This window comes from Penicillium cosmopolitanum, assembly GCF_028827165.1.
Source record: "Penicillium cosmopolitanum strain IBT 29677 chromosome Unknown utg000002l:1.0-415252.0:1.0-415526.0, whole genome shotgun sequence".
In the NCBI taxonomy this organism is placed as follows: Eukaryota; Fungi; Ascomycota; class Eurotiomycetes; order Eurotiales; family Aspergillaceae; genus Penicillium; species Penicillium cosmopolitanum.
Window position 1 is genome coordinate 12,614 of NW_026622672.1, and position 12,674 is coordinate 25,287.

Here is a 12,674-nt window from a genome sequence, read left to right on the forward strand (position 1 = left end):
TTCCCCCTCTGTGATCCTTTCTAACAAGCTGAAATAGCACACGGACCTTGTCACTACCTAGGGATCCGTCTGATATGACCCTGCCTGGGTCCCAGTTCCCAGAGAAATATGCCTATAATCATTCAGGGTGTTGCATGGGAACATCCGCATCGTCGCATGAGGTCCCTTCTCAATATAGTCAGCCATCTGATATGAAATTCCCAGACTTCGCCTGAGAAAATGGGTATGTGACCACACCTCTCGCTTTGATTTCTTCTATATCGAAGTCTATCTCTTCTAATTCTTTCCCCCTATATGGCTCTGGTCCGATTGTCATTAAGTCGTATCTCTGCGGCAGATACCTATTCCTACGTGAACCAGGTACCTTGCCTCTGAACAGTTCAACTAATAATACCCCTAGTCTCTATTTTGACTAGAAATTAGGTATTGTATACTACGGCTGTAGGCTGTTTCTTTTAAAACTATACAGATTTATTCTTAGGTTTGGTATATTGTAGATAAGTTTGACTGTAAGCAAGGAGGGATATAGAAGTATAAGTTATTAAAGTAACTACTTCTATAAAATTTAGAAAATAACAAGCATAAGAGAGAGTAGAAGGCTAAGAGTCTTAAGACTATACTGGTTAGACAGATATAGATAGATATAGAAGAAATAGATATCTGACTTATTAAAGACTTATTATTATAAGATTATCTAAGACATTAGTTAAAATCTGTTATACTACTAGTTTTATAAAATTAGAAAGCTTAGAATCAACTTAGACTTATATATATTAATTATTTATTACAGTAAGCCTTACAACTTCTTTATAGTAGATTGTCTACTTAACTGGTTCTAATATAAAGTATAGGCTGTCTTTCAATCCTTCTGCTACAGAGAGAAGTATATTAAGCAGGATTCCTGTATATTCGCCTAAGTTCTTATAGAATATACTGAGGGTATACTTCTCAATATCTGTAAGCTTTTACTACTCATCTCTGTAGATAATATTCAGAATCTTGGTAAGACTATCTTTTAAGGTATAGAGAAGATTATTATCAGTAATTTTGTTAGTACAGCGGTAGCGGGTATGGCTAAATAATGATAAGTTAGTAAAGAAACTCAGTGCTTTGTATAACTATTTAATATAGTTAAGTAACTTTGGAGATATACCCTGTATATAGAAGATTTATTCTTATAACTACTAATAGATAATAATCTGAATCTTGGAGCAGGACTGTACCTCCTTTAAGAGAATTTCCGTATCAACAGCGTACTGGCCGGTATTATGCCTGTTGTTCTGGCCTGTAACAGCGAAAAGCTTTGACAAGATCTCCTGCCTGTTGTTATTTGTTAAGACAAAGATACCGTTAGAGTAATTCAGCATTGATGATTATGCTAACAAAGTAGGATATGATTTACCAAACCTGAAGTAGAGCCATTCGACGTGCTTTGGCAAATGCATACTCTAATTCCAATTCTTGTAATTGAGTCATAATCGTGTGAGCTTCTTTGACTGTCATTATTGATAATGGCCTTCTGCAATTGGCGAATGGGGCTGCTATCTAATAAAGGATGAAATCCGTGTGGAATGGTTGGGCTCAAGGTTCCCGGACAAGTATGCGAGATATTGTAATCGTATGTATACACCGAGGCTACTTAGCAATTCTCCACCTACCAAATAATAAATTTCTAGATAAATAGAATGTGTTTTATATATGGGTCTGTTACAAATAAAACAAATATTGGAAGAGCCTGTATGCGCATGCGCTTTAGTTAGAATATATGGGCTTGACGGGACGGGCTCGGCCAGCCTTGCTGAGTTAGCATAGAGCAACTATTCCGGAGGTTGTCTGTTTCATTATCCTGCGGCGGTTGTTTTGGATTGATTGATGAAACTAACTCCATGGATCCACTGCAAATAATTGAAGAATGTTGTGGAGTCAACATGGTGTGCTGAATTGCCGAGGTTTGAATGATTACAATACCAGATCACAACATGCAATTTCGACGTAGTCGATCCAGTCCACCTAGCAATGCAGACATATTAATGAAATACAACCTACAACAGTGTACACAGTCCAGAGGCCACCCTTTCCCCTCTCCAAGTCATATCTAGAGATGTAGCTCCGCCGATCAAAGCGGAATAGACGCCTGGACCATAATGCCATCCTCTCCGACGTAGGTGTACTTGTATGAAGAATACAGGTTGTATAGAAGAGTTGACGCTTCCGTGTCAACCACTAGCAAATTTTATTTTGGCACTTCTCAGTCACGAGCGCGTACGAAAGTCGTGTGGGGTCTGTCATCAAGATACTCGTGCTAGTAGGAGCAAGGCTAAGGGCTGCTCTTTGATGCACGGTCTTGGTTCAGCGCTGACACATTCAACTTCAGTACAACCATTTGTCGGCCGAGAGCCCGTTGGAATCGTATCTAGTGTCATAGGCCTCTTGCTCTCTGTCTACGATGTATCTGATTATTCAACACTGCGTATAACGACATGTTAAATTGAAAATGCAATGACAGAGTATGGAGAAGTCATTTCCTCGAAAATACAGGCGGGGATGTTGATGCTCATGTTAAGCCAACTTCGAGTCTTATCGCCAGGGGTGTGTCCCATTAATGTGTTAGAATCCTCCATTATCAGAGTCTCTCTTACCTCCCGCGATATCCATTACACCGCGTGCTTCCTCATTGGGGTCTCCAGCCCCTGGTTCTTTCATCGCCTTTCTTGCCTCTTCACTCTTTCCCCAAGCATCCGTAACTACAAAACCTGGATTGTAGCTCCACACCTTGCACCCCCAGGACTTGAATTGGACAGCGTGGCAGGCGGTTATCATATTCAGAGCAGCCTTGCTCATGCGATACACTATGTGATCCATCAAGTAATCTCGAGAAACCGGAATACTCTTGAGGCTTATAGATCCCAAATCTCCCGATATTTGGATCACACGTGGGATTTCCGAGTTCTGTAACAGGGGCACAAGTACTCCTGTCAGCAAGGCAGGTGCAAAAGTATTCAGCACAAATGTTTCGGGTAGTTGGGCCTGCAGTGTATCGAGTTTAGACATCAGGCCTGCATTATTGATGAGGACGTCGATCCGGCCGAATTATCTGGTAACAATCTCTACTGCGGACGCAATAGAGGCAGTGCTTGTAGTGTCGAGTGGAAGTAGTGACAAGCTCTCTTCTGGCCCGGAGGTTCGAACATGATCGAGCGCCGCTTGGCCTCGGTCCAGAGACCTCACTGCCGCGATAACATGGTAATATGGTTTCTGTGCCAGGGCGGTGGTGATAGCAAGTCCAAAGCCTGTATTCGCACCTATATGGAAGTAAAAACTTAATCTGGGCATTCTTGAACGTTCTCCCTAAGTGTCTCTCGCCAGTGACCAAGATATAGTTCTTGTCTTGCCTTCCATTTTGCCCCGTTAAGCGCCAGAAGCAAAGATTCTTCTTCCGTAAGATTGTGAGATACGAATGATTGCCTAGATACCACATGTTGGCTCTACGGGAATATATATCATCCCATCAGATTATTGAAAAATTTCTGAGATCCAAGTAAAAAAGCAGAGAGTGATGGTATCTAGCCCTGTGTCTTGGAACGTCGAGGGATTCTTTTCGCGTGAGTTCTCCACTATATGCTCAATTCTCGTATGTTTATTTCTCCAGGGCTTCTCTGTGGTCTTGTTATCCTCGGTCGCGCCCTTACTTTTAGGAAGACGGACGTCAGTCGTGCCTTGCAACCCTCGGTAAAGCAGGTTAGCCATGTCGAACTGGCATAGATCCTCTCTGAAAGTCACGTTCAGGTTCGTACCTCGGAACTTTGTTTGATTACAACATCCTTATGGGAGGTCTTCATCGGAGTATTTAGCTCGGTTAATATGCCGGTGTAAGCTTGGTATCTTCGCCTCCGTGTTGTGATACCAGAACAAGAGACAGCATGCCGTCGCTCAAGGATCAAATTGCCATCGAACCCGCCGATACTGACTGCTATCGCTCTGCCGTCCCTCCTATCTGCATGGGCGAGCTGGCCGACTGGGCCTACGGCGGCAACATTCTAGCTATCGCAGTCAACGCCGCCTATGCGACTGTCTCAGCAGACCAGCATCTGTACTCCATCAGTGGCTATTTCGTGCGCCCGGCCAGGCCATCCAAGACGCTCATGTGCCGCCTCGAACGTATCCGCGACACGCGAACCTTCCAAACAAGACACCTTCGCGTGTTCCAGTTGGAAGGAAAAACCGAACAACTTTGTCTGATCGCTACGGCCGATTTCCATATCGATGAACCCAGAGAGATGGTAAATTATTCTGTTAGCCCACAGCTCTCCGTCCCACCCTCTCCGGCGGCAGAAACGGCGACTGAGGAAACGCAAGAACCCGGACTATACAAGACTCTCGACACAATGATGGAGCTCCATCCGCACTATGAAGACCGGGATGCGACAGATGTTTCATCTATAGTTTCAGCTGAGAGGTTCCGTATTCATGAGACTCTTTCCAGCGAGGCTGATCGAATCGCTGCCCTTGCATTCTGTATGGACCGCGGGCTTGCATATATTCCAGCCAATCATTCCGGTTACAACTTATCTCAGGCCAGTGCCTGTGCGACTCTCGACTTTGCACTGCGGCTCTTAACGCATGAAATCGATTTACGGAATTGGCATGTTAGTGAGAGACAGACTTGTGGAGCTGGGAACGCTAGAGCGCTCAGCGAGGGGAGGGTCTTCAATGGTGATGGCCGGTTGCTGGCAAGTATGACACAGAAGACGATTTTAAGGCCGAAGCAGGGGATGTCACGGATTTAAGTTTTTCCTCATTTTCCTATATTTGTGCTTCTGGGAGTGTCATGCTCTAGATTGAGAAATGTTATAGAGGAAAACGTCCATTTAATGGGCTTAGTAGATAGTGCCGGAATTCAGATTCCCCTTTCTTTTGCTCACCTGTCAACCCATTTTTTTTGCATGAACGGTAACAATTGCGTCATCTGTATTATATATAAGGCTGTTGGAGCCTCTTAGAAGGCTCTTGGGACACACGCCGAACAAAACATGCGTCATGGGCACCTGACAAGATGACTACCCACCCACATCATTCATGCAGTCTTCATTTGCACTGGTTTTCACAACACTCGTCTCGAACACACTCGTTTTCATCTCTCTTGAAGGTCGCATCGAGATTAAGAACGATACTAACCGTAGTAAGAAGTTGTGTTTCTTAATTTTCATGGATCATCTGCTCGCTTGGAGTTTTTTTGGTTGTCGGTGTTTTTCGAAAGCTGGTATCTTCCACTTAAGCTTATATGTGTATTCTTAAAAAAGCTCTCTCTGGTTTGGGAGATTAATTTAAGCCTGCATAATGTCGATGGAGACATTGCATATGCAGTCTCGATGGCGAGCAGATACCTAGCAAATCCTTGTCCGCAACAGTTGAGGCCTGCCCATCGAATTCTTCGATATCTTGAGGGTACGAAGTCACTCAATGTGGCATACAAAGGGCAGTTCCAGAGTTTTCGTGGTTTCACAGACGCGGATTCGGCTGGCTGTCGATCAAGAACTGGATATCTGTTTAACATCAGAAGTGGAACGATCAGCTGGCAATCTAAGCGGCAAAGCATGGTTGCCCTGTCAATCTGTGAGGAAGAATTCATGGGCCAGACGCAAGCAAGGAAGCTATCTGGTTGAGGAAGCTCCTTCACGAACTAAACATGAGCCAAAGGGAAGTGCGGTCATCATATGTGGTGACAATGAAGGAGCCATTGCGCTGGCTTCGAGCCCTCAATACCATTGACGGACAAAGCACGTGGATATAAAACGAAAATGGCAGGAGAGGTTCAAGGCACCAGCACAGTGGAACTCAAATACATACCCACGATGGAAAAAATTGCAGATTGGCTCCACAGAACCCCTTGCATGAGAAACATTTGAATGGTTTCGAAAGGGTCTCGGCATCGAGTAATCTTCATCAACCGCCGCTTTCTACATAGAAGCGAAGGACGGGCATGCAATCACCCTCTCCTTTGCTTTTAACCATGGGTTTTTGAGAGGTTTTAATGGGACCTAGCAACCATGCTAGATTATCTCTGACAATCATCATGGCGAAGGTACTCAACGAGTGCGAGTATTGAATATCACGGCTATTTAACTAGTCACATGGATGGGGACTATGTGCATATCATAAATCTATTTGACTGTCCTCCAACTTGTACCTAGCAACAATCATCACCTACCTGTCAATATAGGTATCCCCTTTCAACAGGTCTGCTGGCTAAGGCCCAACCCAACTTTTCAGGCGGGTTTTGGCGAGGTCTAATTGGTGATCTGATCGGTTACACGTGACGCCTGCAAGCGTTGTCGTTTCCGAGGGCATGGTTGGCTGTCGTCACTCCCGCAAGGTGCTGACGACTTGTCCCGTAACACTTAACTTCCCTGTTGCCTTTTTGATAGTTCATGTCTCAAATTCAACCATTCAACAAAAGGTCAAGTATTACGCCAAGGAATGAAAGCATTGATGTGGTCTATCTCGTGGATGGTAAATAATCAATCACACACTTACGCGACCTCAATTAATCACCAAGAACTCAAATGTGGGCAAAGAGCTGTGGATTTTGACTTCTCATAGCAAAAGGCGCACCTTTGAGACACTTTTATGAACGAAGATACTGAGAAACAGTGGTTTTCCATATTTCGTTCGATTTATGGTCCTAAATCTCGGCTCAAAATAATTGCTGGGAAGAACTCAGATAAGATATATTATCCGGCAAACAAACAAAACTGCAATTCAAATTCGAGCCCTAGCCTCAAATCCACTTGAGAACGTGGACGTACTAATATCTGGAGGTGCTTGAAGGGTCCCTGATATCGCCTTTCCAAACTCTTTGAAAGCTTCTGATTGCGCATGGGCTTTCAAAGCAGCCTCATTCGAATATCTATAGCCTAAATATTAGGGACATATATTCTTTAAGAGGAAGCATTGACTGACTTTTCAATAATCACCAATTGACTTTTGTCAATAGTCTGAACAGCGTAGTAGACCAATGTTTCTGGCTCATGAGCTTGAACATATTGCGAAAATTTGCCGAACGCATTGATTAACTATTATGTTGTTAGTAAATCATGTAGAGACATTGGATGTTTTCATCAACATGTAGCTCTTTCTGACTTACATCAACCACTTTATCATCTCGAGGAGTAAGGGTGACGATATTGTGAATTGGCTCAGAAGACATGATGGAATTCACTTGATGAAATGGTTATACATAATGAAGTCTGTAGCTACATTTTTATAGCAGAAACAGGCATTTCCCTCCCCCGACCGGCCCACGTAAGAGACACAGGACTTTGCCTCGGTCAGGTAGCTTTATTCATGTGGCAGTATAGAAGGATGTAATTATCGGTAGTATATCGTAATAGACTATTAGATAATATAATCATGGGTAACGTACATACTGATATTGTAATCGCTCCGCAACACCATGGGAAAACTAGAACCGAAAGTAAAATGGATCCACAACTAGCCTTCCTTTCCGAGGAGTGGGCCTTCGTATTGGAGAGGACTAAGGAATAATAACGCAGGTGTGAATCATAACGTACATTTCACTAGCGTCCGAAATGCAGGCTAGAAATACAGAAAGCGCGGCTACAGGAATAAAAACCTTCCCTGTCTCGATATTTCGTTTACAGCCAGTTGATTGGTATCATTTATCCTGATCCCTCGAAATGATAAGTTGAATCCTCCAACCGGGGGTGCCCAATTTTGCCTTGGTGCACATGTCGGAGTTTCAGGATCGAACCTAAGATTTGATAATCTTGGAAAGTGGTTTTATTCTCAATCATTTTGGTGACAAAAGCACAAAATCCCAGTGGGCCTGATAGTCCTCCACGGTTCTTGCCTGGTGATAACATCCTCTCTCAGAATTGTTTTGTCCTGCAAGAATGAACTGCGCGTCTAATCACTTTTGTGGGTTGTACTAAAGCAGTTTGAATGGATTTGTTCTCTGAATACCGCTCTCACTCTCCGGCGTAGCTCACTGACAGGATCCATTGTCCTCAAGTTTCCCCATGCATTCATGGTGGGAGAGACAGTAAAACCATTCAATCCAGTTCCCATTGCCTTCTACATAATAATATTTAGCTGACCCTGTTTCAGGTAAACTATGCGAACCTTCAGAAGTACGAACTTATCTTGGACGGGGCGAGCCGGAAATTATCATCAAACTTATTACTCTGAACGCAGGATTTACTGTTAGAGGTTGCTATTGACCCCTCGGCTAAATTCTAATTTGGGTTAAAAATTGTTCCGCAGCTTAACTTCTCTGAAATATTTGCGGTGAGGGTGTTTTGCGATCCTGCCAATGTTGGTCTCCTTAGCCCTCCTTAGTACCAAATTGAGGACTTTGATGGACCTTAGAATATAGAACTATAGTTACACTAACTGGCAAAATCCATCATTGATAAAATTCCAAGGCTCATCAGTCACGGTCTGGTGCTTTTGTTAATCTTCCAGTTCCAGGTACATGCCATACCAGATTACAACAATAAGTGACAACCCTATGTTCTTTGGGCTGTTGATGAAACATGAAAAAAATCGAAAACCTTTGAGCAAAGTAGTAGATTTGTTCCTTACTATATATGCTGTAATTATTAGTTGTGAAGGACGATTTATTCCTGGAATGCAATCTGAGAAATGCCGACATAAATTGTTCATTTTCACGAGACTGATGAAGATTGGCGGCATTTCATAGCAACGAGCTGAAACAATCTTCAGATACCAGAAATATAAAACAAATTGTTTAGAAAAAGAAGTATGAAATTCTTGCAATATAGACATATGTTCATCATACCATCTGCATGGCACCCCCCATGAGTTGACTTGATTATTGCCTTCTTACATGTCAACGCAAGGAAACGAAATAACTATGTCCAGATGTACTGGCATGTAAGGCGCTACCAATATAGCCTCCGTTTATCCCCGTATGAGCCTTAGCCTCTTTCGGGATAAAAATACTCAAGGTATGAGCTCTAATGATTCTTCTATCCGGCCATACTTTGCGCTGATAAGGTCCCAAAAGTAGTTCTTTCTAGGCTGCCATGGCCCAGTATTAGCCGTTCTGGGCAGGTCATTCTCAGCCTTGGAGATGTAGGTCGAATTCAAATCAAGCATCTTCTGCGGTTTCAAATGCATCGTTTCTGGCACTCGTGGAATGACAGTTGAATATTTCTTTCTCTGTAGATGCTTCAGGAGACGGCATACAAATATACCAGTCACATCAGCACCTAATGTCCAAGAAATATTTGTGTATCCTATCACGAGGGCGGCATTAGGAAGGTCCTCCATCATCATTCCTTTCCACATGAATTTGTCGTGGAGGTGGTAGTTTTTGCCGTCAATAAATATCGGAATTCCACCAGCGAATTGTAACTTGAGCCCTGTCGCGGTGATGATTATGTCCGCATGTAAGACTTCTCCGGAGCTCAGTTCAATACCAGACTCTGTGACTTGTTTGATTGTGTCCGTCTTGATCTCCACTTTCCCAGTGTGCAGGCTCTTGTAAAAATCCCCGTTAGGACAAACACACAACCTTTGATCCCAAGGTTTATACCTTGGTTTGAAGTGGGGATTGTACGGAATGTCTGCTGGTAACTGTCGTATGGTACCACGACGGAGCATTCGCTCGGCCACGCCGGGAAAAGCGCGACAAAAAAGGAAAAAGATTCGAGAGGTGAGAAGCTTAAGGAAGCGTGTAAGCTTTAAAGAGGCGGCGTTGGGAATCAATCGCATCAAGAAATTCTTCTTTTGGCTAGTGCGATTGGGAATTGACATGATATATGAAGGGCTACGCTGTAGCAATGTCACTTTCCCTGCCGTTTCCGCTAGTTTTGGGACAATTGTTATTGCCGTCGCGCCACTGCCGATGACAACAACACGCTTGTTCTCGCAATCGAGATCTTGCGGCCAAAATTGAGGGTGGACTAGCATGCCCTTGAATTTTTCCACGCCTGAGATTTCCGCATGTAAAGGCTGTCGATAATCATAATACCCTGTACCAAATACAATGAAACGCGCGGTAAATGTTTTCGACTTGTCAAGGTGGCTAATATCAAGAAACCACCTGTGTTTGGTTCCGGACCAGTGAACCACATTGACTTTGTGTTGATAAAGGATTTTCTGGTCAATGCCGAATCGGACAGCGGCATCCGTCATGTAGTCCTTAATGGCTGATGCTTCTGCAATTGGGTTTGGAGAGGTCCACGGATACCACGAGAAGCCAAAGGTGAAGAGGTCCGAGTCCGATCGGATACCTGGGTATCGGAAAAGATCCCAAGTTCCTCCCATGGAATTCCGACCCTCCAAAATTGCATAACTATCATTTGGGAGTTCGTGTTGGATGCGATACGCAGTGTTAAGTCCCGATATTCCCGCACCAATAATGATGACATCGAAGTCAAGTTTTGGATGCAAATCGGAACCGTCCATTGTTCTCTGCTCTTCAGCCGAACTATGAGAAGTAGTTGTGATGAAAAATCCGAGAGGAAGAAGGTATAGATCGGCTGGTTTAAATTGCCCCTGTATTCAATCCCTTAATTGCCGAGGTATCGAATTCAACCTAGAACATCCCCGAACGTGATCGATTACAATACCCAAAGTTGGCCAGTGTCAGTCTTTGAACATTAGAAATGTAATGAGCTAAAAGCATTGAAATTCCACCCGAGGTTAAAATGCTGCCACATGTTGAGATGGGCACCCGATCGAGATTAAGCTCATTTCGAGAACCATCAGCAGTATCAATATTGAGTAAGAACTGAATACTTCTCAAGTTTTTGAGTTGGTAATAGATTAGTCTACAATTCCATCGGACATCGTACATAACATTGTACTGTAACGTTTAGCTCGCGAAGCGACCAACTTGATGGTGCACGTCACGCAAAAAAGGAAGGAATCGGACTCGATGCTGCTCTAACTGTTCCTTTGTTTATTGTGCCCTGCCCTGATATGTCTATAATACAGCTTCTTCGAGTATTCAAGAACTGTATTGTGTGTTACTATCACAATTGAAAAAAGAAATCTTCTATAATGTAAATAAGAGGAGTGTAAATCTGAAAAGAATTTACCAGATAATCAGGTAATGTCCCATGTCTTGAAAGGCCTTCCAGGCAAGGAATGTAGATTATGGGACAAACTGTGTACTTCTCCCCATGTAGTATTGCACCATCCGCTTTGACTGTTAGGCAATAAACCCTGGTCAATTTCATGTACAATCCGCGTTTACGGCGGCCCTCAACTTTGTATGGTCCGCAAAAGGAATACTCTGCGCTCAGGCCTTCTCGGTGGGGCCAGAAAAGAGATTCTTATTGTGTTTTGATTAACGCCATTTCGAGCCAAACTTTACACAGAATCACAAGTTAGATCGTGTAAAATGTAAATATATACTCGTTTTATCGAAGTCCTCAAGGTGCCAAAAAACAGAAGTTGTACCCTAGCCTTGGCAAAACATTCTTAGCAAAGGCGTATCTATCAAAGGAATACAGGGAAATAAATCTGTTGACCCAGGGATTACATTATCTCAGCATGGTTTCGGTTAAATTTGAAACCTCGGTGTTTGGACGGGATGCATAGGCGTTATCATCTTGTTCCTTTACTACGGTATGAACCAAAAACAGTTACCGCATGTGCAGGTAAAATTTATCTTGTGTCCCATAGTGTCGACTGAAAGGGAATGTGATCATAAACGTAAAGTTTGGCATGTTTGCATCCTAATGGATCGGTAAGTGTCAAAGAAACGCCCTATAACCTTCAAGCTATTGTATAATCGTATAGAGAACTGAACACTGTTTGTCGGAAAGTGTATTATCATCTACATTTGGTCGACCGAGAATGATATCAAATTCGTTGTCCGCAGCAGTGTCCCCTCTCATCGCGCTTGATGACCTTTCTTCCGAGTCACGGGTTAGTGACAGCCTAGAACGTTATGAACGGGAGAAATGGGAAAGGGTGTTTTTTTTCTCGCTGAATTGGAATTTTATGGGATAGTGAAAGGGATACTTGACAAACTATATGTCAAAAAAGAGCCCCAGTTAGGGCCAACAAGTGAAATAGCCATTGTGTTACACTTTGATGATATGCTGTTGCGGTGGAATCCAAATCTTCCCGAGGCTTTAGGAAATCCACTGGCCAACCCTCCAGGAGACCGATGCCATCGGCCGGCATTGATCAATCAGATACGGTAAGTAAGCTTTTCCTAAAAATCGTTGCTTTGAATAGGAATTAAGAATACCTCAGACTCCTTCACGTTCGGGTACTGCTTTCCTGACCAAATCTTGCCCAGCTCTGTCTGGAGCGGTTCGAGAACAGTTCAAAGCCCACTGGTACCGAGGCACTTTCACAGCGTACTGTTAAACAATGCTGCCGGCTCTGGGCCTGCCAACATATCATGGCTGGGACTTGGTCTTCCAGCAAGATGGCAGAAAGTCATAATTCTGTACTCGCGATGGCCATATGCAGATCACCAGTGCAGAGTTCGACATTCTTATCAGTAATAATCAGACAGTAGCTGACTCCTTATCTATTTTGTTAGCTCCCAAGTTTCTCACTACCTATCTAGACGCGAAAGTAATCCTCAACGGCGTTCTAGTTCAAGGATACTATCATAAGAATTAAATCTGTACTCTCAGAGATTATATAATTCCGGTAATCTT

General features: G+C 43.4%; 3 protein-coding genes across 3 annotated transcripts; 1 reads left to right on the top strand and 2 right to left on the bottom strand.

The window, feature by feature from the left end:
- Positions 1 to 3,920: 3,920 nt before the first annotated feature.
- On the top strand, positions 3,921 to 4,787 carry N7509_000153 (thioesterase family protein; the record flags this gene model as incomplete). Its single annotated transcript, XM_056624800.1, has 1 exon — positions 3,921 to 4,787. One exon carries the CDS (start codon positions 3,921 to 3,923, stop codon positions 4,785 to 4,787), a length of 867 nt encoding a protein of 288 aa, XP_056494665.1.
- Positions 4,788 to 6,759: 1,972 nt separating this feature from the next.
- On the bottom strand, positions 6,760 to 7,207 carry N7509_000154 (putative quinol monooxygenase; the record flags this gene model as incomplete). Its single annotated transcript, XM_056624801.1, has 3 exons — positions 6,760 to 6,907; positions 6,961 to 7,073; positions 7,145 to 7,207. The coding sequence occupies 3 exons, from the start codon at positions 7,205 to 7,207 to the stop codon at positions 6,760 to 6,762; spliced, it is 324 nt and encodes a 107-aa protein (XP_056494666.1).
- A 1,778-nt stretch (positions 7,208 to 8,985) lies between these two features.
- Positions 8,986 to 10,455, bottom strand: N7509_000155 (flavin-containing monooxygenase; the record flags this gene model as incomplete). Its single annotated transcript, XM_056624802.1, has 1 exon — positions 8,986 to 10,455. The coding sequence occupies one exon, from the start codon at positions 10,453 to 10,455 to the stop codon at positions 8,986 to 8,988; it is 1,470 nt and encodes a 489-aa protein (XP_056494667.1).
- Between the last annotated feature and the right edge of the window lie 2,219 nt (positions 10,456 to 12,674).